The following is a 26,903-nucleotide window of genomic DNA, read 5'->3' as shown; positions in this document are numbered from 1 at the left end:
TCCTGGAAATGGTGAGCTTTTAGTTGAGATTCTGACATTTCTTTATCTGTGAAACCATAAATGTTATTTGGTATGAATGTAATCATGATCTCCAAAGTCAGCTTAAATGACTCACCACAGAAAAGCTCATCTGGAGAATAACTGATTAATGCAACATGGTTCTAAAGCTTCTTTATCATCATATCTATATGTATTCATATTCATATGTAAATGTTATCATAGATCAAACTGGATATAATGTTACCAGTTATGAAAAACACTATCCTGGTTCATTCACAGGGTTGTTGGAACCTTACATATGAAACCAGAATGTCAATACAGAAAAGATGATGAATTCACAGAGCTCAACCTACTAAAGACCCAAGATATGCTTGCAAGAGATGGATACTATTTAATACTGATGAAATGACTTCTCACTGGGTGTAAGGTGTGCAGGTGCAAGTTAGAGACGCAGGAAGCTCTCTTACCTTAGCCAATTGTGAGTTTACCCATTTTGTGAAAGTCTTCTTCTGAACGTCTTCTCTTTCATCTGTCGGGGTGAAAAAAATAAAAAGACAGAGTTAGGAAAAAGAAAAGGAAAAGAATCCGTTTGCGTTACTCCAAAATTCCTTTTTTTACTGCTAACTAACATCACGCTCATGATACTGTCTGACAGTCGTTTTCAATTCTACAATCCTGCCTTTCTTCTCTCTTGCTGCCTCAGATCACACCTTTCCCATCTTCTCTTCCTTTGTCTTTTGCCGGCAGCAGCACTGTTCCCACCACATCCTGTTGGCCAACAGCATCAAAGGTGGTCACCGTTAACCTGAGTTCTGTGGAAATGTTTTTCTCGATGAGCCACATATTTGATTTGGTTTCACATGCCTTTCTCACTTGGAGTAAAACGGCTTGGTGAGATTCTTGTTAAAGACTTTAAACCTGGGTTATTCCACTGGAATTTTCCTTTTTTAAATTTGAAGCTTAACTGCCGTGTGGTGTGCAGCATGCATAATGTGGAAACTGACTCACATGATGACAGCCCCAAGAAAGGAAGACCACTGCTCCTGAGCACAAATTCATCTGAATTTATCCTCAGAAATCTGTATTTAATGTTTAATTGTAATCAACTGCATGACTGTCCACAGTTAGATTATCTTTAAATCTTTAAATTAATCACTGATTTTTAAAAATCTGTCCTAAATGTACGTTAATAAGATGATTTTTAAATTTCCTTTAAGGACACCATGAGACCTGGGGTCCAGGGACTGCCTCTGCTTTCAGCTTCAACCTTTGTGTTTGTGCAATAACTGTGTGTAAATGCACATATAAGTCTGCACACTGGGAGAGAAAGGCCATGACCAATAGTCCTCTTAAACTAAACCTAATTTAGAACTGATTTACATGTGCACACACACACACACACACACACCTATGATTCATGAACACAGCTACTTCTGCATACTGCATCTCATTAAAGGGAATCCAGCCTTAATAGCTCCATCTTAATTTAGAAAAAGTGACAAAAAGCGGTGGAGAAAATCATGCATAGAAGTGATAAAAAAGGAAAGATGTAGGGAAAGAGAGAACAGTTAAAATGAAGCCTCTCGAGGAGAAAAAAGATTGAAAACAGTTTAGACAAGGCAATTAAAGGCAGAAAACAGAGCAGACAATATGAAAAGACAGCTGAAGGACACAAAGACAAAAAGAAGACAGAGGATTATTTTGACACTGATGACCAAAGACTAGATTGGTTCCAGCCTTCAGTTTAAATAGCAGCAGTCTTATGTATAAAGTTTATGTTTTTGTTGTCACTGTGTGTTTGTGTGGTTCAAATCAAAGGTTTTACTGTTTGTGTTGACAGCTTCAGGGGATATAAAAGAGAAATAAGTGCCTGGGTCATTTTCAAAATCAAATAGCAAATTTCCAACATAAATGCTTGCACACTAAATATGTACTTTCATCTTTAAATAGCAGAATGAATTCTAAAGCGTGCAGGATTATAGACTTTGCTCAGTGCTGCAAAAGTGATTGGACAGTGCTTCACAGTGCAGAGGGATAATGACCCAAAGCATGCTAGAAACACAACCCAAGAGTTTCTCCAGGCAAAGAAATGTTCAATTACCAAGTCAGTCACATGATCTCACTCCAGTAGAGCAACCAGCAACGTTTAAAAACTATTTTCTATTTGTCCAACTCATTTTGAACCTTTAAAATAGAGGACTATGTGGAAAATGGCTGTAACAGTTAATTAAACTGAGCAGCAACATCAAATCAGATGTTTTGCCCGTCGAGTCTGGTGAAACTAGACATACAGGGATACAAGTGGATCCAAAACTTTGTACTTTGAACAGTTTCTAAGCTAGTTACCTTGAAAGAAACTGGAATGTTATTGTCATTGCAATGGAAACCAGCTAAGATCCCAGTAAATGAAACTAATGAGGCTTGAAATAATCAGAGGTAAAAAACAAACAAACAAACAAAAAAAAGGTAAAGATGTGGGCAATAACAGAATACGCACACACACACACACACACACACACACACACACACACACACACACACACACCTGGAAACATTCTTTTTGTCTCTCATTGGTTAAGTCCAAGAATAAAGTAAAAAATCAAATAAAAAAATACTGAATGTAGTAAATCAGTAACTGCTTTACTCTGGAGATAACAGAATAACATCTAACAAGTGACACAAGGATTCTTTCTTCATCTAACTAATCATAACATGACCTTAAAATGCATTTTTAACCATCCATCCATTCGCTTCCGCTTATCCTTTTCAGGGTCGCGGGGGGCGCTGGAGCCTATCCCAGCTGTCATAGGGCGAAAGGCGGGGTACACCCTGGACAGGTTGCCAGTCTGTTGCAGGGCCAACACACAGGGACAGACAACCATTCACACTCACATTCACTCGCACATTCACACCTAGTGGCAATTTGGATTATCCAATTAACCTATCCCCACAAGCTGCATGTCTTTGGACGGTGGGAGGAAGCCGGAGTACCCGGAGAGAACCCACGCAAACACGGGGAGAACATGCAAACTCCACACAGAAAGACCCCGGCCTGATGGTGGAATTGAACTCAGGACCTTCTTGCTGTGCGGCAACAGTGCTAACCACCATGCCACCGTGCTGCCAAAACCCCGGGCGCTCCTTCCCCCGCCGAGGCATTTTTAACCAATTTGATGCAAATAGGAATAAAAGTATACCATACACAATTCATTTGCATGAACTGGTAAAAAGTGTGTTTGTTTTGAATGTCAGTGTGATGACCTCCTTTACTAAGAAGATCCATTTTACAAGCATTCATGTGGTGGAAGCATAATTTGAAAATTCACAAGGAAATGTGAAAACTTCCTCCAAACAGTGATTCAGAAAGTGGCAGAAGATTTGCAAGTTATTGATGTAACATACACAGAAAAATGGCTGAACCCCCCCCAAGGTGAAGTTATTAGTTCATAAAAATTGTAAATTGCAAAATAATGACTTCCTGTGGGACTGATGGATGGGCCATGCTGGATTACCATTCATCACTTTAACTTTTGTTTTATTGGAGTGTAACTTTGAGTAGACGTGGCTGATGCAGGATGAGAGTCTAGGATAATATGACCCAGGTTGAAACAATACCTCAACTTAGTGTGTTAAAGTTTCCCCTCAGTGGTGCTAAAATAATTTCCCATCAAAATATGTGAAAACAACTGAGCTGAATGGAAGGTGAAGGTGAAAAAATACTATATTTCCATAAATAAGCTGTAATTTCTTACACAGGTAATGCAATCTCCTTCTATTTTAATGGAAATTAATTTAACATCAGGCAAGGGGTGCTTCTATATCACTTAGCTTGCACAAGCTCAAGTTATTATCGTAGAGCTATAACTCTTTACCATAGTCACATTATGAGAGTCCTGGTTTGCTTAGTATTGGTTACCTTTGCTTTATTCCTCTCTTTCAGTTGCTCTTTTCCTTTTTGTTTAGTCCTGTCACATCTAGGTCTTCTACTCATTTCCCTTCTTGTTTCCTTTGTCTCGTCCCTGTGTTTTGTCCTTCCTTTGTATTTCCTTGTGAAGTCAGTCTTGGCTCCCTAGTCGTGTCCCTGTTTCTGAGTGGTCTGTGTGTCCTGTCTCTGTGGTTGCCTGGGTTCCCTTTTTAGTTCTGTCAAGTTGTATGTCTAAGGCTATGTCCACACGTACCCGGGTATTTTTGAAAACGCAGATTTTTCTATGCGTTTGCACCTTTCGTCCACACGTAAACGGCGTTTTCGGTCACTGAAAACGGAGATTTCTAAAAACGCCGGCCAGCATACATCATTAAACATACACGCACAATTAAGGGCATGCTGAGGTTTGTCACATGGAATGTAAATGGAGCTGGCACCAGAGGAAAGAGGTTAAAAATATTTAACCAGCTTAAAAAACTACAGGCAGATGTTGTTTTATTACAAGAAACTCACAAACCTGTCACAGGTTTAAATGAACTTAAAACACCTGAGTTTCCTAACGTGTTTGCAGCCGGTTATAATTCTAGACAACGGGGAGTAGCAATTTTAATACATAAAAATGTTAATTTTACAGTACTCGATACAGTTATAGATCCAGAGGGTAGATTTCTAATTATTAAACTATCAATATTGAACAAAAAACTATGTATTGTTAGTATATATGGTCCAAATGTTGATGAACCCTCATTCTTCCACGGTTTTTTTAGTGCACTCTCTGAACACCTTGATTGCACACTCATTCTTGGCGGTGACCTCAACCTTGGACTAAATGAAGAAATGGATAGGCTCAACACAACAGGAACTCAGCGTAATTGGCAGTCCACAAATATAATCAAACAGTATATGAACGACTTTGGTCTTTGCGATGCATGGCGCTCTCTTCACCCCACCAGTAAGGAATATACTTTTTTCTCGCATGTTCATCACTCTTACTCTCGTCTGGATTATTTTTTGGTCAGCAGCTCACTGCTGTGTGACATTTCAGACACTGAGATTCATCCTATAGCTGTCAGCGATCATGCTCCTGTATCTTTAACACTAATGCACAAGAATAATACTACGCCAAGTAAAAACTGGAGATTTAATATATCACTACTTAAAGATGAAGACTTTATTAAATACTTTAAAAAGGAATGGACTTCATATTTAGACTTTAATGACACTCCCGGAATATCTGCTTCTGTTCTATGGGAAGCAGGGAAAGCTGTGATGAGAGGTAAAATAATTTCTTTCTCATCACACAAAAAGAAAGAAGAAAACAAAAATATTCAGGAATTAGAAAAAAACATCAAATCACTAGAAGAAGCCTACGCGTCCCACCAAGATCAGGAAACATTGAACAAAATATGCAAAACAAAACTAGAATTAAATGAAACTATTAATAAAAAAACACAATTCCTTATACAAAGACTTCGCTTGCAGAATTTTGAACACAGTAACAAATCAGGTCGATTTCTAGCTAACCAGCTAAAAATAAATAAAGAAAAAACAACTATATGTGCTGCTAAAGATTTATCGGGGAACACAATATATGATCCTGGAAGAATAAACAACATTTTTAGGGATTTCTATGAAACTTTATACTCACCACAAATAAACCCATCTAAAAATGAAATTGATCTGTTTCTTGACAACGTAACTCTTCCAAAATTACTAGACAGTCAAGCAATGGAACTGGATTCGCCACTGACGCCAAGTGAACTCCAGGAAGCCCTGATAAGTATGCCCAATAATAAGGCTCCAGGTCCAGACGGCTTCCCTGCAGAATTCTACAAAGAATTCTGGACAATTTTGGCACCAGTATTCCACAGCATGTTGCAGGAAATCGAGGAAAAGGGCAGACTACCACCAAATATGAATTCTGCCAACATTAGTCTCCTGCTAAAACCAGGCAAAGACCCTTTATTTCCCTCAAGCTATCGTCCAATTTCTCTTTTAAATGTAGACCTTAAAATAATCTGCAAAGCTCTCTCAAAGAGATTAGAGAAAATGACCCCCCTCTTAATTCATCCTGACCAAACTGGTTTCATAAAAGGTCGGCACTCCTCAACAAACACTCGTAGATTACTTAATTTAATAGACTACTCATACGATAAAAACATCGAAGCCATAATATTATCTCTAGATGCAGAAAAAGCATTTGACAGAGTTAATTGGAAATTTTTATTCGCAACTTTACACAAATTTGGTTTTGGAAACTCTTTCATAAACTGGATAAGAATATTATACAATTCCCCAACGGCTCGTATCAGAACAAATGACCAGACATCCTCCAGCTTCTGTCTCCTGAGGGGCACCAGACAGGGATGCCCACTCTCCCCCTCACTTTTTGCAATTTTTATCGAACCTCTAGCAGCAGCATTTAGACAGGCTACAACAATTAAGGGCATAAAATGTAAGAACATAGAACATAAAATCAGTCTCTATGCGGATGATGTGTTGCTTTTTCTGCAAAACACACAAACCAACCTCTCTGAGGTAATTACTTTAATAAACTGGTTTTCAAGAGTTTCAGATTATTCAATTAACTGGCCAAAATCTACAGTTCTCCCCATTAACTGCTCCTTCCATAATTCTTCCTCTGCCCCACTGCAATCCGGAAATATTAAATATTTAGGTATTAATATCTCTCCTAAGCTTTCAGACTTAACTAAACTAAACCACATCCCACTTCTAAAGAAAGTAGAAGGCGATCTGACTAGATGGAAATCTTTACCCATATCACTCATGGGAAGGGTCGCCACTATAAAAATGATGATCTTGCCAAAAATAAATTACTTATTTTTGATGATCCCTAACAAACCATCACAAGATTGGTTCAGATCTCTGGATTCATATATTTCCAAATTCCTTTGGAAAGATAAACCCCCGCGTATTAGCTTAAAAACGCTACAAAGAACCAAGGATAGAGGAGGATTAGATCTGCCTAATTTTCACCAATACTTCTTAGCCAACAGGCTTCAGTTCATCTCAGAATGGTCAAAACATACCTTCTTAGTTGAGCCCTGGCTAGATGTTGAACAGGCACTATGCAAGGATCTAGAGATTTCAGACCTACCATTTATTAGCTCAAACATCAAAAGACATGAATGCTTTAAAAGTATCAACATCAGCTTTTCTCTAACAGCATGGTGGGAGTTTCTAAAAATAACGGAGTCTTCATTAATCCCATGCAAACGTACACCTATCTGGAATAACCCTGACATATTACAAAACAATAATATGATTAATTTCCCAGAATGGAGTTGTAAAGGAATCAAATACTTAGAACATATATTAGAGGGAACAGAATTTATTCCATTTGACAGACTAGTTGAACAATATGGGATCAACAAGACAAGGTTTTTAGAATATCAACAAATTAAATCCATAGTAAAAAAGAAATTTAACCTCAGTCAAGTTGAATTACAAACACCACTAAGTGCGGCACATTTTCTTACTCTTAAATCCCCCAAATTATTATCTAAAATATACAGAACACTTTCTAAATTAGATGAATCAATATCCCTTCCTACTGCAAAGTGGGAAGCAGATTTATCAGTCAACCTAGACCAAAACTTCTGGTCTCAGATTTGCTTAAAAACTTTTAAATTAATTAAAAATCCCAGTCTGCAATTAATACAATACAAAATACTTCATAGAGTGCACTATACAGGTCATCGGATGTTCAAGATGGGCTTTACATCTTCCAACAACTGCTCACACTGTCAAGGCAATACACCAGACAATTACATCCACGCTCTTTGGTTCTGTCCACCAGTGCAAAAGTTTTGGCGCGAGATATGTGAAGACTTATCAAAATGTCTGAAATGTAACATTCCAACCTCCCCCTTAGTGTGTTTGTTGGGCAGCTTAGATAATGTCACTTCAGAAAAGAATATAGCCCATATGATCTTCACTGCCCTATGCATAGCCAAGAAAACAGTCCTCATGAACTGGAAAAATAAAAATAATCTTAATTCTAACCAATATAGAAACTATCTATTAGATTACATTAGTCTTGACACAGCCTCTGCCACCACATTAGATCAATTGCTCTGGGCCCCTTTTATCAGCTCCATCACCTAGTGGGGGTGGGGGGGTCATAGTTTGGTCCCGCCTTCACTGTTGTGATTGGTGAGGGGGTAGGGACAGGCTTAGGGCGTCGGGGGGGTTCCCCGGAGGCATCTTCCTTGGGGGGCTCAACCCGGGGTAGCGGTCACGTCCGGTTGAGGGCTCTGTTGGCTCTCAGGTGACTGTTTCCTCGCGGCTGCGTGCAGCGGGGCTAGGGGAGGGTCTGTGCTGACGGACGTGGGTTACTGACCTGGCAACCTGGCTGCCCCTGGGTGGGTCCGGGATGGGCGTGAGGTTTTGGGGGCGCTCCGTCTCTGGGCTGGGGCCCGGGCCGGGCCTCGGGGGCTCGGGTCCTGGTTGGTGTGTTGCCGGGGTTGTGGGCGGGTGGGTGCATGGGGGCCCGGCCCTGGAGCAGGGTGCCGCCGGTGCATCGAGCCGCCTGGGGGGCTCTTCAACTGGTGGGGGGGATGGTCACATCTTGCAGGAGCTTTCTTCTCTCAGGAACTCTCTGCAGGAGGGGGAGATACAGGAGAGGTGGAGGAAGATCTCAGCCTGGGCGTTTACCGTCTTATGTAGTCTGGAAGATGTGTGGTTGGTGGGGTGGGTGCAGTTTTCTCTGTGGTGGGGTTGGGTGGACTGTCCAGGGCTCTGTGGAGCCGGGGGGCGCTACTGCACTGGGCCCCGGTCTGATGGGCCTGGGCCCCCCTTCCCTGGCGGGTCGCGGAGGGTGGGAGTGCCTACTGGGGTCAGCGGGGGAGCTGGCCCCAGGGAGGGGTTACCTGCCCCTCCCTTCCTTCCCTCCCCATCTCCAGCTGCCTCCCTCTTCCCGCTCCTCCACAACCACCCACACATGCAGGGCCTTGGAGTGGGGGTATGTCACCAGGGTGCAGAGGAGGCTACCCCCCCCCCCCCCTGTCCCCTTCTGGCTGCCTCTGCCTCAATTTTATCCCACAACTTAGACATTCACATTATTCACACTCTCATTACACATACATATAGGATCTTGGGGGTGGGCACAATCACGGAGTCCAAATCACCATCAGGGTGTATACCTCACCCCTGACGTCGTTGCCCACCTCTCAATTTTAAATACACTTAGTCATTGAGGGTTAGCAGGAGGGACTATGCGCTTACCTGCTGCTCCTTGGCAGGTAGCTCCATGCCCTCCTGGGTTTTAATTGCACCTTAGAACACATATGCATCAACACTACAATGAGCGGGTGGAGGGAGGTTTGGAGTCTTCTCCCACCCCCATTCTCTGCGGCCTGCTGGAGCGGGAGGGCTAGTAGGAGGAGTTGGCCGTCCGACTGCGGTCTGGGGTGTGGGGCCTCCCTGCTGCTGCGGAGTCGGGGTGGTCTGCCTCTCCCCACCGCAGGGAAAAGGGTAACACCACCTGGGTCTGGGTGCAATTCCCCCCTCCAGGGGCAAGGGTACCTAGACCCGGTTTGTAGAGTACGCTTGGGGAGTGTGATTGTGTGTACAGCGTCTCTTTATGTCTGTCTCCACGTTGGTTGAGTGTGGAGTGAGTGCATATGAGAGCATGAGGGTGGGAATGGATGTTTGTGTCTGTGTGTGCCTGTATGTCTGTGTCTATATGTCAGGTTGGGTATCAGACGCCACCTCTCTGGGGACACCTCAGGCCCTCCAAGGTTTGGAGGCCTATCTCCACCCACCACCACTTCCCCTGCCGGTGGCGGACTCCCTCAGGTGTCGGTGTGTTGGTGGTTCTTTGTGTCTGGGGGTGGGCGTCCGGGTGCACACCGGCTCACTCCTTGGCGGCCGCTTGTCGGGGCCTGGGGCCTGGGGCTCGCTCGGGCCCCTTTGGAGGTGGGGTGCCCCCGGCCTCTCGGCCTAGGGCTCGGTCACTCAGGCGCAGCTGGGGGCCGGCGGAGCTCACGGGCGCGTCACTGCAACTCCCCCTGACTTCTGCTCCGCGGCTGCTGGGCGAGCCCTCATCTGGGACTCTCCTCAGCTCTTACTGGGACAGTGGCGCGGCTGCCCCTCTGTTGGTCTTCCATGGTCTCTTGTGTTCTGGGGGCCTCTGGATGTCTGGAGTTTTGATCTCCTCCATACCCGCTTCACACCCTGGAGGACGGGGCTGTGGCCCCCCCACACTCCCTAGCAGATCATTACATGGAGAAACCTTTGGAATGCAAGCATGCTGATCCACACAGGTATGCACACATGGGTATTCACAGACGCGGACTAAAGCTTTCTTGGCTGCTGCCTCAAAGCACACTGTGCGCTGTCTATCTTGCGTGCTGCACAATATCGTTTATTACTTAGTAAATACTGATATCTATGACTAGCTAGTTTATTGTGATGGTGCTTTGTTTTCTCTATTATTATGTTGCTCTTTGTTGTTTGCTGTCTCCTCTGTTTGTTTTTGTTTGTTTGTTTGTTTGTTTTTTTTTTCTCCATACAGGTGACCCAGGAGTTTGTTTTTTTTTCTCTCTCTTCCCCCCCCTTCTCACCGTCTCTTCTCCCCTTTGGTTTTCTTTCTTTCTCTCCCCCTCTCTCTCTCATTCATTCCCCCTGTCCTATTTATTAAAAAAAAAAAAAAAAAAAAATGACAAAGGATGAACTGAAGCTCTGCCATCACGTAATGTCGCATACTGCTGTTTCTGATGTCATTTAGAAAAAAAAAAAAAAAACAAAAAAAAAAAAAAAACAAAGGTGTGTGCATTTTTTGACGTCACACTGTGCGCCACGTTATTGTTTCGGTGAAATGAATTTCTACAATACTGTTACTGTTAATTGTACTCTCTGCAGTGTTTAAATGCTTACATATACACACACAGTTACATATGCGCCATCTTTGTTTACTCTTTCCCACTGAGGCTTCTAGACTTCTGATTGGCCAACATTTCTGCCCGGTTAGGAATATATCGCCACCTGTTGCTTTGGCATGTTCCTAGCAGCGTTTTCCTTCATTTCTGCCTTTACGTGTGGACCGGATTATTTTTTAAAACGAAAACGGAGAATCTCCGTTTTCAAAAATACCCGTGTACGTGTGGACGTAGCCTAAGTTTAGGCCCCGGTTTTAGCTACTTCCTGTTTTACTTTGGTAGGTCCTTGTCCCATGTATGTCATTTTCAGTTTAACTTCTTTAATTCTGTTCAACCATGTTCCCCACCTGTTGCCTGTTCCCTTGTCATTTTATGTGGATATATTATCTCCCTGTCTCCCTTTGCTCTTTGTGGCAGCCTCCCTCATGGTTCCCACACCCTCTTGTCTTTCTAGTGTCCTGGTTCCCCTTGATGTAGTAAATTCAGTTCCTAGCATTCCTAGTGTATTTGTGTTCTGAGAGTAAGCTGTTGAGTTCCAGCGATAACACTGTATTTTCAAGCATGTCCCTGAGACATAAATCACCCAGCACTGATATGAAAATGGTAATTATAAAATAGCTATCTATATTTAGCACTAATGTGTTAAATACAGATAATAAGTTGGAAGCATAACATAGCTAAAGAGCAAAGATCACATTGACATGAAATAATGATCAACTCATTTCCATATCTGCCTTGAACTTGCATTTATTAGAATAAAATGCTTTTCTTGAACTGCGTGATGGCAAAGAAACCTGGCAAGGCAAATAAGTGATCTGTTTCTACAGTCGGAGTGGTCCTGTGCAACAGCCATGTTTGCCAATGTTTTGATCCCAGCTGCCTAGCAACAGTAATGGCTATTAGCCAGGGAAAGGAATATGAGACCAAATCCAATCAGATCAGGTCATTACCGAGAGATCAGATGGGGAAGACTTGATGAAGAGAAGTAAGACAGAGAGGGAAAGACACAATGACACGAGAAGAATGGAAAACAGAAGAAAAGAATGAGAGGGGGCAATAACTAGGAAGTGAGAGTAAAGGATTGCAAGCTTATGTTCACATCAATGTCAAAAATAGCCTCCGCAATAAAAGTAAGTGTCAGTACAAAATGTGTAGAAATGTGCACGTGTGTTAAATTTTCAAAGGCTGCCACAGACATAATCCAGCATTTTTATCTTCAGCAAGAAAAAAAGCACAGATGGGGCAAGTCACTGCTATACCCTGTGAGTGTATTTATGTCTGCAATGTGTGAGACTGAGAGTGCATTTTGGATCTGTGTGTGCAAGTGTTTTGCATCTGCCTGTGTGTGTGTGTGTGTGTGTGTGTGTGTGTGTGTGTGTGTGTGTGTGTGTGTGTGTGTGTGTGTGTGTGTGTGTGTGTGTGTGTGTGTGTGTGTAGCTTTCCAGGAAAAAGTACATTTATAGGCTCCATAATGTGGAACTGATACCAATCATCTGCAGGCAGGGAGCAGGAGGAGAGAGAGGAAGGATGAAAAGAAAAAGAAAAGGGCATGTGGAAAAAAAGACAAAGACAGACAGGAAATGTCCTGAGCTCTAGAGGGAAAGAGACACTTTTGACTTTTACCCTCCTTTATTAAAAAATGTCTTCCAACTGCCACCCTACAATAGGATGCAAAAATAGAGCCTTGGGCCAGACTTTTCCATTACAATGTGACTCACAAAATTCATTAGTTGAAAAAGACAAAAGATAAACATTTAGTGCAAAACCATAAAAAAAGCATTTGAAATATTAAAAACAAAGAATTTCCAATCAAGAAAACTCATTAGAGTAGACATAACCACGTTTACAAAAGAGTTGTGGAGTGAATAAAATCAGTGTCCATTTTAATATTAAATTCACAATTTTGAGATTAAAGTTTAAATATTATTTTGAGAAAAACAAATGTGGAGATTTCAGTTGTCATTTCAAGCCAAACAACTTCCACAGCTACTACACGCTCTACAAACTGTGCAGGTGAGATCGTGAACCAAACTGATTAGCTGTCCTATCGTCTCTTGTGATACAACATGCATCCTCTTAATAAGAGGCTGTATCATCCATATTCTTGCATCTCTCCCTTCCTGGCCATTTCATGTTGCACAAATCAAGCCAAGTTTGTGTGTTTTTTCCTTGTGACCAGATGCTGCTTTCTGCACCATCTTTTCAATGTCCTTACACTTATCACCACACTGTGTTTTTCTGCTGTAACTAAAACCAATTCTGAAGTACAATCTCAAAATAATCCACACTATTTTTTTTCTTAACGTGGCCCTAATAATCCATACAAGCAACCAAGAACAGGAAGAAGGCAAAAACAAAGCTGGGATATCTACCATGCCTATAAGAGGACATGAGGAAGGGAAAAATAGGCAGAATGCAAAAAAAAAAAAACCCAAATAGATAATAAAGATGATGATAAATAGACAGCAGGAGGAATAAAAATGTGTATTACAAAGAGAAATGAGTGAAGTGAAACCCTGTTAGACTGTACATCAAACACCCCTTCATGAAAACGTATGTTACTGTGCGAGTGTGTGAGAGACTATAAAGATTGTGTGGGAAAGGGTGTAACGTCTTACTGCGTCTGTGTGAAACACAAAGCGATGTGTGTGTGCGTGTGTGTCACCGACAGACAAACAGAGCCAACACAGAAAATGTGACTGGAGAGCAGCGATATTTATTTCGCTGCTACTTCGCGACTCAACAATTTGACACTCAAATTCTCACACAGCTACAAATCCATAAACAGACCGGAGTAACTAAAGCCATTGCACCTGCTAAAGCAACAACAGGCTGAACTGAGTATTCCTATTTTATCCCTCTACTCAAAATTCAAGCCAACTGCTGTTCAATTGACAGAATACACTGGATACATGTCTCTGCATTATACCACTGCTTCTGCTCACTGTTATGTTTGCACTGGTCTTGTCAGTCTACTGGAGGATTATCTCGTCTCAGGTTATCGATCATCCAGTTCTTAGACAAATTGATTAAAAAAACCCAAAAAAAAACCAGGAAATGTGGACTATGTTAATTTTTGCTTCAGTAAAAAAGAAAATGATAATGAAAAAAAAAAAGATTTTGTAACACGATGATTTAAACTATAAAAGGAAGCAATTCAAAACATAAAATAATTAAAATAAGATTTTTTTCTAAAGGTGTCATGATCCTGGGTTTTTTACCCAGGGTTTTCAGTTTTGGACCGTCAGTCTTCTGTTGATATCTTCTGTTTGATTCTTTTTTGCAGTTTTCAGGCGAATATTATTTTGCATTGGTTGCTTTATTTGTTCTCAGGTTTTTCCTTTCCTCTGCTCTCTGTGCTTAGACTGTTTCTGTTTAGTCAGTTTTGTCTTTGTGTTTACTTTGGTCTGTCAAGTTTAAGTGTTTTAGTCCCTGTCTCAGCGTATTAGGCTTCCTGTTTTATTTTGATAGTCTCTCATCTCATGTGCATTATGTTCAGATTTGCCTTCCCGCTTGGTCGTTAATTGATTGTGTTCACCTGTGCCTTGTTTTACCCAGCTGCGTCTGTTTCCTTGATTACCTCATATGTACTTAAGCCCTCAGATCTCCTTAGTTCTTTGTTGTGTCGTACTGTTTGCCTGAGTGATTGTCTGCTTTCTTTCATCACCTGGATTTGTTAAAGGTTTGCTTTTTGTTTGTTTAAATCCATCTTGACTTTGCTTTTTGGGTTTTTCATGACAAAGGCAGCTGTCCTCTTCTAGAGTTGGCAACAGTATTTTTCTCGTGTCAGTTTAGGATTATGAAATACCTTCTGTTTCAGTCATCCAAAGCTGAAGGAAAAATGTCTACTATGCAGACACAATATATGCAAATTATATATACACATATAGTTTGTCCTCCTGGGATTAGCTACTTGCTTTCTAACATTAGTGATCAAGCACTGGTCGTACAGACAAACTCACTTACTGCCCAAATAACTAAAATAACCTCTGACAGTTTTGTAGCTAACTGCAGCATTACATAAGAAAATAATTATTCCTCATGTTATTGTCATATTTCTGTTTAAAAAGCAAAAACAAATTTGTTCCTAAAGTGGAATTAAATTTAGTGTCTTTAGTTGTATTTACAAACACTTGTGTACATATTTAAAACTATATTAAGGCCATTTTGTGCCGTTGCATCATTTCCTGCATCTGTGTCTTTCAGTGCATCGTGTGTTATGTGTGTGTCAAATGACGCAGCTCCCACATGTTCCAGATTAACCCAGTGTGCTCTTTTCCAGGTAAGGATTAACCTAACTATAAATGTGGATTAAGCACATATGAAAGCACACACTGATGCATGAGAGACTGACACAAACACAGAGGTAACATCCAGGGAGAAGATTCATGGGGGAAAAAAGAGAACACAGGACGATGGTGTGTATACAGTTTTCCTTTCAGTGTCGTGATCATTCCTGTTGACATTTTGCAGAGGCCATCTCTCCATCATAATGCCTTTTATGGTTCTACAAAGTGTCCCTCCCTTATTGCCCATCGTTCTCACACCAATTTATGTCTTCATAAAAGCAGACTTTCTTGCAATTACTTTCCTTTATGGAAAAGGTAATCTCTCCTCACGCTGTTTTGTTTGTCAGGAAGCCTAAGAGAGAATTCCAAGCATTAAAGAGAAATGTTGCTTCAGTTAACTTGAATTAATTTACAGACACATTCAAAACTATCACCTTATTCTCATTAGCACTTTACTGAAAACACAATTTCAGATTTACAAGTAGAAAAAAATTGCTTCTTGCTTTTGTGATAAAAGCTTGGAAATATTTATATGCTACACATAAGCTACTGGTCAAATCCAGATTTGATTTGTTGAACACTTCAAACTATTTATTAAGTGTAAAAACAAAGCTGCAAACTCCTGAGTTGACACATGGGATATATCAGCAAATTCAAGTTTATCTTGTATGCTATGCATACAACGCTTCTCAGTGAAATATACTTCAGCAGTGTGTGCTGAGTGCTGATGCAGGCATTAGAAAATGTCGTTAAGAAAATGGTTACTAAAATAAGAAAGGGGGTCACTTCCTCCATTCCCATCTGTCCTATCTCCTCCTCCTTTCCTTTTTAGTTCATCTTTCCCCGTGCCTCTTCACTCCCTTAAGTTTCCCCCCCTAAATGTTTCCTTTTCATTTTCCACCTTTCCCTTGCCCTCTCTTGATAACCATTTCTTCAAGGGACAAGCCAAAGGACCAGTTTGGTTTCAGAAATTCGCATCTCTATTTCCTAATTATCTTGTGGGGGATCTAAGGGGCTTTCCAGATGGGCAGTGCTTTACTATACACTCTTTAGGCACAACCCTTTCTCTCCTCAGCTAAAAGCAGATGCAAATTATAACACAGAACTGACTTAAGGCTGCCAATCTTTAACCCTTTAAGACCTACCATAGAACCAAGTCCACCAGAGCTCATATTATATTTTTACATCTTGTAGTAATATAATATGTCTGCATTAAGTTCATAGTAATTACATAAATTGCAAAAAAGTGCAATAAACTACAAAAAAAATTGAAAATCATTTTTGTTTTTTAACATATATTTCTAGTTAGAGAAAGTTAGTTAGGCTTATCCCTCAAAACTGTAAATACAAAAAAGTTGCACAAAATAGTTTCCCACCACAGGAAATTTATTTTGAGTGTCTTCATAGTTTTATTTTTGAAATACACCAATTTTATATACTGCAGGAAAAACAAAAATAAATATTATAATGCAAATTTGCAAAATAGCAGCATATGCATCAAAACAAACTATTTCCAGCAGTGCAATATGAGTCCTCAGCATCCCAGAAACGACACAGAAAGTCATAAAGTCAAACATAACTTTTAAAAACACCAGTATAGGCTCATGAGGCCCTGATGGTAAAAAAACCCAACTACATTTCCGCAAAAATGATGTCACTTCCAGTTTCGGGCAGGTCATGGCGGACATGCGAAAGTTCACGCTGATGGACGTAGGAAGTGTTATGAACAGCTGATCGGATCGGCAAAGTGTGTTTCTGGAATATGTTTTTGTTGCTGCAAGTGCTTTTTATGCAGTTTTTGCAAAGCTATGTGTGGAAGGAAACTGTGACCGAGGACAAGCTGATGCCATAAGATGCAAGTACAACTGCTCCGGTTTCATATGCAAAAATTATTGCGCTAGCTTACGTGGTTGCAGTGCTACCGGGATTTAAAAATAGTTACGCAAAACAGAGCGTGCCGCTCTGACCGGCTTTAAAGGGTTAAACTGCAACATGACACCCTTGTCACCCCACTACAGTTTTTGTTTACATGTCTCAGTAGTCATCAAATAGCAAAGCCAAAGTAAAAGGGCCAGTCAGTTCATGTGATTTAGATTTAATGTAGGTGGACTTGAATCCACAATTCCAAAGGACCAGGACATCAACATTCAGGTCAAGAATTTGTTAAAGTTTAGGAATGCAAGTCAATGGATGGTGATGAAAGAAAGCAGACAATCACTCAGACAAACAGTACGACACAACAAAGAACTAAGGAAATCTGAGGGCTTAAGTACATATGAGGTAATCAAGGACACAGACGCAGCTGGGTAAAACAAGGCACAGGTGAACACAATCAATTAATGACCAAGAGGGAAGGCAAATCTGCACATAATGCACATGAGATGAGAGACTTTTACTCAGTGTGATTGTTTTTAATGTACTCTTAATTTGATCTGTTATTGTATATTTTACACATGTTTGTATGGGATATTGTATTTGTTTTAAATGTTATATACCTATGTGGTATGTGACTTTTGTTGCTATGATGCCAGGTTTCTCTTGGAAATGAGATTTTTAATCTCAATGAGATTTTTTTACCTGGATAAATAAAGGATTTAAAAAAAAAAAAGTCAACTACTTAACAGCTAAGCTGGAGATGTGATCTTTGCTGTCTCTGTCTTCCAGGATTGTAGTGGAGGATAAAAGTCATTTAACAAAGCTGAACACTGGTCAAGTTGTGGAATATTGTTTTTGCATGCATGACTATGCTTGTTAGCGTCACCTGACATAGGCTCCCTCCCACTGTCTGTTTAACACATTGAGGAAGTTTAGCCTATCCGGTTGTTCAGTGATGACGTGACGAATCCTACTTCTGGGTCTAAAGTAGTCTGCGTTTAATATGGCATTTGTGTTGTTAACATGTTTAATGTTTTGTATTTTCTTCTATTTGATCTCAAAAAGCTCCTAAAACAGTCAGTGATCCCTGTTGACCTCCCTCGGCTTTTATTACCGCTAATCATTTATTTAAGCTCAGTTTTTTTAAAACCTTAGGATGTAGCTACAGCCCAGCCCATGCAGCAGTATATGAACGACTAACCTCGTATTGTGGATGGATTATCTCAGTTGTTCTCCTGGCTGAAGTTTGGTCCTTTTACAGCATCCTGCCATGCGATTACATTTGTTTATATTATGCTAACATAGCTGTGTCGCTAGCGGTCACGTAGCACATCATTATATACCAGCTAGCCCAACTTCAGTAACCCTACAAACGTCACTGCTGTTTAGTTTTCTGTCTTCATTTATGCTGGAAGTGATAGCAGAGCTGTACGTTTTAATTTGTTTCCAAAACCCCGCAGTCAGGACATGCTATATTGTATTTAAATAGAAGCTAGCGAGCTAACTCCCTGCTAACTTCTAACTCCGTTAAATGTCATAAATTCCGTTTTCATGGATGCCTGGATGTTAAACTCAATTGTTACACCTGGTAGAGAAGAACGCGGATCATTTTATTAAAGATGAAAGACTTTAGACAGTTTTTCAACTCTCAGTAATGCCATAGTGATCGTTTGATATATGGACCTGCAGCGGAGTTTAGACCCAGACACTGCTAGTGACGTCAGACTGAACAACCGGATTGAAAGCTTTGTGGGCGCAATCCAAATCCTGTCATTCCAGAACCACCATAGAACTATCTGTCATAAGTGAGACTTGGATGGTACTGTTCCCAGAATAAGGTCATCATCTCTCTTTTTAGTTAGTGCATGTCATCTCTTTTAAGCATTGCAAGATGAATGAGATTTGACGTAGCCTTAATTTCCTCCAAACAGCTCTTTTTATACAGGCAGCAACAGAATGATACCAAGTCTTTCACAGCTGCTGTAACAAGTTTGAATTTGCTGGCCATTTGGGGTCTTGCTGTGTGGCCTTTGCATGTTCTCCCTGCCTGTGTGGGTTTTCTCCGGGTACTCCGACTTCGTAATACAATCAAAAGAAAATCATGTTAAATGGCTGCTCCCAAGAATGAACAGCTGGGCAGTTTCCAGGACTTGGGCATGCCAAAGTAAAATTTTCAGAAGCCAAGATCTGAGCAAAAGAAACCCTAAAAAATGGCAGACTTAACACACTGTCTAGGGCTGACAGGCTGGCAACAGCCTTGGGGAAACCAGAAATTCACACCAGTGTGACTCCCCTGCTCCTCCTCCTCAAATCCAAAAGAAAATAGAGGGCTCTTACTTGCCTCCCTAACCCAAAGACTTTTGAAAAGATAATGGAGAAAAAGATTGGCAGAACGATTTGGAAGAGTTGGCTGGATTTTTGCAAAACAAATTGCTGGCAATGGACAGATGGAAGGATGGGTACTCCCTTGTGCAAGAGGATGTATGTTGCATCACAAAACACACAAAAAAACCCCACCTGATCAAATTTGTTTCACTAAGTCATCTATGCAAGAGAGCAAAGGAGACCAAACGAGTGGTGGCAGCTGTTTGGGTTGAAACGACAACTGTAGCCTGTAACTGCCACACTTCAACTTTATTCTCAAAATAGTATTTCAGCAAAATGTGGCACCTATGATATCAATTTCAAAATCCTGTGTCACCTTTTTCTCGAGTTATTTCATTTACAAGACTTTCAGAAAACTTGACCTTTGACCTTGAGGTCAAGGTTAGACCAATGCTATTTTTAGGAGATGCACCTATGGTATTGTCTTCGGCACCCACCCACCCCGTGGGGTGATGACAACACAGTATAACATTTATTGCCAAAATATTGTGACACACAAATAATTGGCCAAATGCAAATTTCCTTATGCTAAATGCATTACTGTTGAGAGAAAAGACATTCATTCTCCAGGTTTAGTTAAATTCCCATGTGTGTCTGAGTTAATACAAAGGAGACAGATGTTTAGTCTTTATACTACGTCTCAATACAGAGGTGATAAATGATATTGACTGTTAGTCTGCACTTGTTCCAGTCAATGTGCATTACAAAATATTGTAATAACAAGCTGTTTCTGACACGCGTACGGTTCTGACTATGGTTACAATTCCCTTCAAGCATACAACAGCTTGTGCCTTTGATTACTGCTCCAAGTCTTGTTACCATGGAGTGAAACCAACCCACAGGCTGTCAAGCAGCACAAAATAGGCAATCAAGATGGTTAAAGGGTGAAAGAAAACAATCACACAGGGGGGAAGCCTCAGCAATGAGCACCATACAGTCAACAGTGTGTGTGCATGTTTTATTTATCTATATCTATATATCTATATATAGATGATAGAGAGATAGATAAGTGTGTTAGACTTGAGTTTTGATGACACCATATCACAAATTTATTTATTTTTAAACATCTAGTGAGTTTTTTATATATAGTTTTGGACTAAGATTTTTAAACTGGGTATTTCTCTACATTATGACGGCCTACCTAATGTTTGTACCAAAGCAGCCCTTACCTGCTGAGGCATGTACAGGTTTACTGTGGTATAAGGCAGAGGAGGTTAACGAATTTTCTCTGGATATCTGATTGAAACCTGATGTGGTACTCCCACTCCCACTCCACGTATTCTCATTTCTGTATGGATGTCTTGGGGCTAAACCTGATGGCTAAACCAGCTGCACTGTGTTGAGAGAGGATGATGTTTTCTCTGGTTGCCATTCGCATTCTCTTTTGCATTCTCACTTTTTTCCACTTCCCAGATGATCAAACATGATCCCTCATAAATTGAGTCTGAAGGTTCAATTTCCTTCTGACGCGCAAATGCCTCGGAGTTCTCCTCTTCTCTGCTTTTGTCTCTAGTGACATACATAGAGAGCAATTAGGCAGAACAGTGATTTACATCTCAGCCTTTATATGCACCATAGCAGGGCAACATGGCAGCTTTACTGAAAAAACATCTACTCCTATTTTTAAAGAACTCTGTTTATTAGAATGCACGTTGGGAGACATAATTACACACTAATGAATGTGTTTATGAGTCTGTTTATTTCATTTGACTCTTTTCACCAAATAGCTATGTCAGTGGTAGGGTCAGTGTTACTTTGCTAATCACATAGTGTTGCTCTGAAGGAGGGTGTTGGAGAAAGCAGTGGGTGACTTGTAGGCAAGCGCTTGCAGTGACAGGAAATTACACCCATGCCGTTCCATATAACTCTGAGAGTACCACAGTGCTTAGGTACAACTGCAAATTATTCCTGCCTCTGACAGATCCGAGAAAAGAACCACGTTTCTGTGACCAGTCTTTTTTGTGTCTGTTTGGAGGAGCACTATTTCACTACAAACACTGATTATTGGATACTGAGAACTTTCAGAGCTACTAAGATTACTTGCAAGTGTGAAATCAAGGAATTCCAAGGAAACCTGGATTCTCTTCCAGTGACAGAAACTCAGCTAAACATGCATGAGTTTAGCCACTTTTCTGAACTTGTCCCACCATTCTGTTAGTATCTCAGCTCACCTTGGACAACGGGCTGGGGTGGAGGGTTAGCTCAAACACTGAGCCATGGCTCTGCATCACATGGACACACTTCTGCATCTCTGCCATTCAAGGACACTTTGTATGTTGTCTGTTTTATGTAATGTTCAATACTGAATTGTACATTTAGTTTTTTTCAAGTGTTATCATAAGCACCTTATCTTTATGGATTTACTACTACTAGGTAGAACAAAAAAGGATAGACTCCAGGTGTCCTTTGATGGACTTCGAATCTTTGTCAAATTATCAGAAGGCTGTGAGAGCAGCAAAAACAAAGTAGTTGTCTAAGATTTTATTTAGCATCATTAACTCTGTTTGTTTCTCTACTCTTGTAGCATCAAAATTAATGTGTGAAAACATATTCTTCATTAACAGGATCACAGATATCAGGTCTCATATTATCCCTCCTTCTACTGACCTGAAATAGCCAGCCACTCGAACCCACATGATGTACTCTGATTTAGGGCTGTGCGATATGACCAAAATCTCATATCCCGATATAAGACATCTATCGTCCCGATAACGATATAAATCACAAAAATGTAACATTTTCTGTCAAGTCTGTGAATCTCGGGCAGCTCGACTTGCGTGAAGTGTTTCCAGCTGCGCGTCGTGTATTTTGTGACACCACGAAACAAACGACAGCGTAAAATGAAACGACAGACGTTTTTATATCGTCATCCGATATATATCGTTATATCGAACAGCCCTACTCTGATATTGTTCCATCTCGCCTACTGAAGTATGTTTTTGACACAGCTATTGATGATATGCAGCACACTCATTCCCACAGTCTTCAGTCCGGAGTCGTCCCTGCTGATTTTAAATTTAAAAAAAGAGAACCTGGATCCAACAGTTTTGTCCAACTTCAGACCAACTACTAAATTTCCTTTTCTTCCTAAAATCCTGGAGAAAATTGTCCTTCAGCTTCAGAACTTTCTAGATCAAAATGGCACTAAAGCCATTTCAGTCTGGTCTTAAAGCGCACCACACTGAAACTGCTCTTATAAGTTTTAAACAGCCTTTTAACTTTTACTGATTTGTTAGATTCTGCTGTTTTAATACTATTAGACCTCAGTGCTGCCTTTGATACCATAGTATTCTCCTAGCTGGAGCACTGTGTCGGAATCAAAGGGGCTGCACTGAAATAGTTTAAATCTTACCCGTCCAGCAGAAGTTTCTTCTGTTAGACTGGGGGATACATCTCTCTCATCTATCTTGTTGGGTCAGCCAGGGGTCCATTCTTGGCTCAGACCTCTTCTCATTTCATTGTTATGCAGATGACTCACAGATTTACCTGCTACTAAAATGTAAACTTGAGTCCTTTGAAGGTACTACTGAACTGTCTGGAGAATGTTAAGCTGTGCAATAGATTAAATTTTCTTAACTTAAATGAACATAAAACGGAGTTCATTGTGTTTGGTCCGTGTTACCTCTACAAAGCTTTTAGAGATTTGTCAGAAAACACCCTGAAACTTTTTTCTTTGACAGTAATCCAACGTTTGACAGACAGATCAATGCTTTTATCAAAGTTTCTTTTATCTCTGACTACTTTGAGCTATCCATGTCTTCGTTTTTCTCTCGATTCGACTATTGTAATAGTCTTTATTCAAGTGTCAGTCTGTCATTGCTTCCCCAACTGCAGCTGGTCGAAAACGCTGCAGCAGTGTTACTAACTGGCAGATGCAAGTGAGACACCACATATCGCCCATTGACTTTAGGACTAATCACAGACTGCAGTGCAATCTTAAACTGTGGAAAAAAACTGCTTCTTCCCATAAGGACCTCCCCAACATTAGACATTTGAAACCCCACCGTTATTCTCTGGCTTTTAAATCAGAGTCAGAATATTTGTTATTTCTTACTCCAGAAACAAAGAGAAAACCTTTCTTACAATTCTGTCATGTTGTTCTTTAATATATCATTTGATTATTTTACATATACAGCACTTTGGTCAACAGCCATTGTTATATGTGCTATATAAATAAATTTCGACTTTCAGTACACAGGCTGTTGTTAAGCTCATTCATTTTACTTTCATTTTGCTACTTTAAGGTGAGAGGAGTAGAAATCCTTTTTGTCTTTAATGCTCTATACTTTGCTCAGTCTCCCTGTAACTTTCTGCCTTTAGTTCACCTTTCTTTAAACACTGAGTGTTGCTACATTTCACTCCCATTGTGTCACTCCCTACCTTCCCGCTCCATCTTATTCACCTCTTCGTCTCAGCTGAGAAATACTGTAGTGGGGCCTAAAATACCAGCACTCCTGCCAAAAGGGGAGAAGCTGCACTGCTGTAAGTTGCATCAATGTGAAATATCTCCACCACTTCAACTGTCTACACCAAGCTCTGTCAAGCCCTTTATGAAACCCATTCCTCGCTCTTCCTTCCTTCAGCTACTACTCTTTAGTTCCCATTCTACTTCTTTTGTTTCTCAGAGTGATCTTACATCTTTATCCCTGGTCTCTCTGTGTGGAGGAACATGGAACAATGGGTAATGACCATCACTCTGATTAGTCCTGACTGATTTAGTTGCATCTTAGCCTAAAACGATGTCTCTTCTTCCACAGAGCTCATCAACAGTCAAGTTTTTTTCCATACTGTAAATGAAATTTAATAGAATTTTTCAAATACATGAAAATATCACTTATCAATAATATATCAATATTTTTGTATACATTTTTTATCACTTAGTTTTTGTAATATATAAATATCAGTAAGAAGTTAAAGGGTTAACTTGGGAACCTTCCTGCAAAAAAGATGTTTTTGCTTTGAACAGAAACAAAGATGTGGGGTGAAAGCAACATCAACAGCGACATCAGCAGTAGGTCTTTCAGGTCAGCGCACTGGGAGCCATTTTGGATTAACAGACAAGAAGGTGGAATTTTCCACCTTTTGGAAGAGAAGGTGAACACTTTTTGTTTCAAACCAGACAGTTCTGGTATTTTTCTGGGGACTGTCCAATGTTTTTCATGGTGTCCAACTAAAAGACTGGCAGCGTTTGTTCTGTTCCTCCGAGCACTAAGACATTGGTCCTGAGGCTCAGTTGATGCCTTTCTACAGTTCTGTCCTGCTATTCCTCATGTAATAGCCTATGGTATCTCTACCAAACTGTGAGACTGTCCTTGGAGACACAAACCCTTCTCACAACTGCATCTATGGACCTGCCATCCTGGTAGAGCTTGAAACATGCTGTGTCCAAACATCTTTAGACATGCAGCTTCAGGTAAACATGTTCAGTGTGACTCTAAGTTTAGGGTAATCACTAGAGGTTGTTTCCTTTATGGATCATTAAAAGCCATTTAAGTAGATTTTATCATTTGAACACAATTGTTTAGGAGTTGTCATTGGGATATGTCATTCAGTTAATAAGGGGAAGGAAAAAAAGATTATCCACAAAGAAAGTGGACTAAGTTTCTAACATCCAGCAATGACGAAAGTCATGATGAATAAGTAAATTTAAGAAGAAATGAGGTAAACATTTTCTCCTCTTTGCATGGTTTGAATCTATGCTTTCCTTCATTCTCCCTTTTAAACTCTCATTTGTGCAACCCACCTTTTCCCCCATCTCCAACTCTGACACCTGAGAGCTCCATCCAAGTCTGTCTTCATCTTTACCACCACCATTGTTTAGACTAACCTATCATCACTGGAATTCTGTTCTGCAGTCTAATCGCCAAATACATTAATTTGTCAATAAATCAATTTCAGTTCTTCCAAGTCATCTCTCCTTATTGAAATTTGTAATCTAGAACAAATTCAGGTAGGAAAATATCCGTTTCTGCATAAAATTTTCATATGAACAATTTTTGCACAGATGTGTGCATATGGCCCTAGTAGATTAGGGCCATTATTGTAACTGCTAACATGATCTAACACCCATCCTGATCCCAGCAGCTGATCGATCAATTCCATTTCCCACTAATGAATCCAGTTCGGCTGCAGCTTTCTTTGAAAACTATGGGAGTGCCCCCCCCCCAAGAAGGACATGGATTCCCCATTGATCCTCTACCTGATCACACGAGCCAAGGTGTGAAAACGGGTGTGGGTCACAAACAGCTAAGGTTTCAAGTGAACCCACTGTGAAACGTAGCCCCACCCTATCATGTGATTTCCTGAGGTCAAAAGGCCCAGGATGTGAGCGGGCATTAAGGCGTCTGGGAAGGATCTCAAAACTGGATCATTATAACAAATAACAGAGTTCTTTGAACAACACCAACTGTCTGCCATCTATAATCCAGTTTTGAGATCCCTTCCGAGACGCCTTAACGCCTGGGAGACAATCATAATGATGCATATCTTTTTCATTGTCTGCTTGACTACATTTTTTTCATTGCTGTAGCCAAACACAGAAAACAAAACATACTCAAGATATTTACAGGAAAAACTGGAATGATTCTTCATAGCACTTTTAGCAGTTTTTCATCAATGTAAAACATCAATGGTAAATGTCAGAGTTTTGCCGTTAGGCTCTTGGAATCAAAGAATGAGGACTTAACTCCAGATTAATCATTCTGAACTGATGTTCCACAGTCATACAAATAGAAATTGATCATTTAGGAAGCAGAGATGCCAATTTCTCTCAGAGCAAAGTGCAATGCAGACATGCTGCATGCTGCATTTGAGAAAGTTTAGCTAATGCAGCAAGAAGGTAATTTCACGACTTTTATCATTGATGTTGAAATGTTTTGATGAGGAAATGTTTCACATTGTAGAAAATTGTATTTTTTTTTCCCTCAAGGAACTGCCTGCATACTCTTTCCACACAACTGGCCATCACTGCTTTTGTTACTTGCTGAAGATCAGGCCAGGTCTGCTGGGCTCGGCTCGGCATGCGCTAAGCTTTAACATCGCTGTGGGTTCTTGGCTAACATGCTAACACAAAAAGCCCAAGTTCTGTTAGCAATTTAATGAATTTGTTTCAGTCTTGGACACATTTTTCAATTCACCATCGTTCTCTTGCTCCTTTGTGCAGTAAAGATAAAAAATTATGTAAAAGCAGCATTTTTTTAAATCTGCCTGGCACACAAAACTGTAATTTAGTGCAATAATGTGTTACAGTACTGCTTTTACAATCACGCATTACTTTAACATTATAAGTCAGAAAAGATGAGGGGAAAAATATCAGTGGCCTTCACCTGTAAAACTATTCCTGTTTTGCTGATTCTCATTATTGCCTCTGTTGCACCTGTTATTAATTATATTAACACCAAAAGAGCTGAGAGTGTTTAACAACCCTATGCTACTTAACTCACCACATCAATATCCCAGATGTTTTACTGACTTTTCTTCCTACCCACTTGTGCTACAATCAGATCATTTCCGCTGTAAGTCATATAT

The 26,903-nt window shown here is 40.4% G+C and overlaps 1 protein-coding gene across 3 annotated transcripts in view; it reads right to left on the bottom strand.

The window, feature by feature from the left end:
- dmd (dystrophin) overlaps positions 1-26,903 on the bottom strand; it is a 314,957-nt gene that overhangs the window by 239,306 nt on the left and 48,748 nt on the right. For all 3 annotated transcript variants that reach the window (XM_085398703.1, XM_085398704.1, XM_085398705.1), the window contains exon 2: positions 468-529. In XM_085398703.1, the coding sequence (XP_085254829.1) occupies positions 468-529 (62 nt within the window). The remainder of the gene's footprint in view (positions 1-467; positions 530-26,903) is intronic.

The sequence above is a fragment of the Rhamphochromis longiceps genome, linkage group LG23, assembly GCF_057381845.1.
Source record: "Rhamphochromis longiceps isolate RC_006_pf linkage group LG23, R_longiceps_female_GT1.1, whole genome shotgun sequence".
Lineage (NCBI taxonomy): Eukaryota > Metazoa > Chordata > Actinopteri > Cichliformes > Cichlidae > Rhamphochromis > Rhamphochromis longiceps.
The sequence above is the reverse complement of the archived record's forward strand: the minus strand, read 5'-3'. Positions and strand labels throughout refer to the sequence as shown.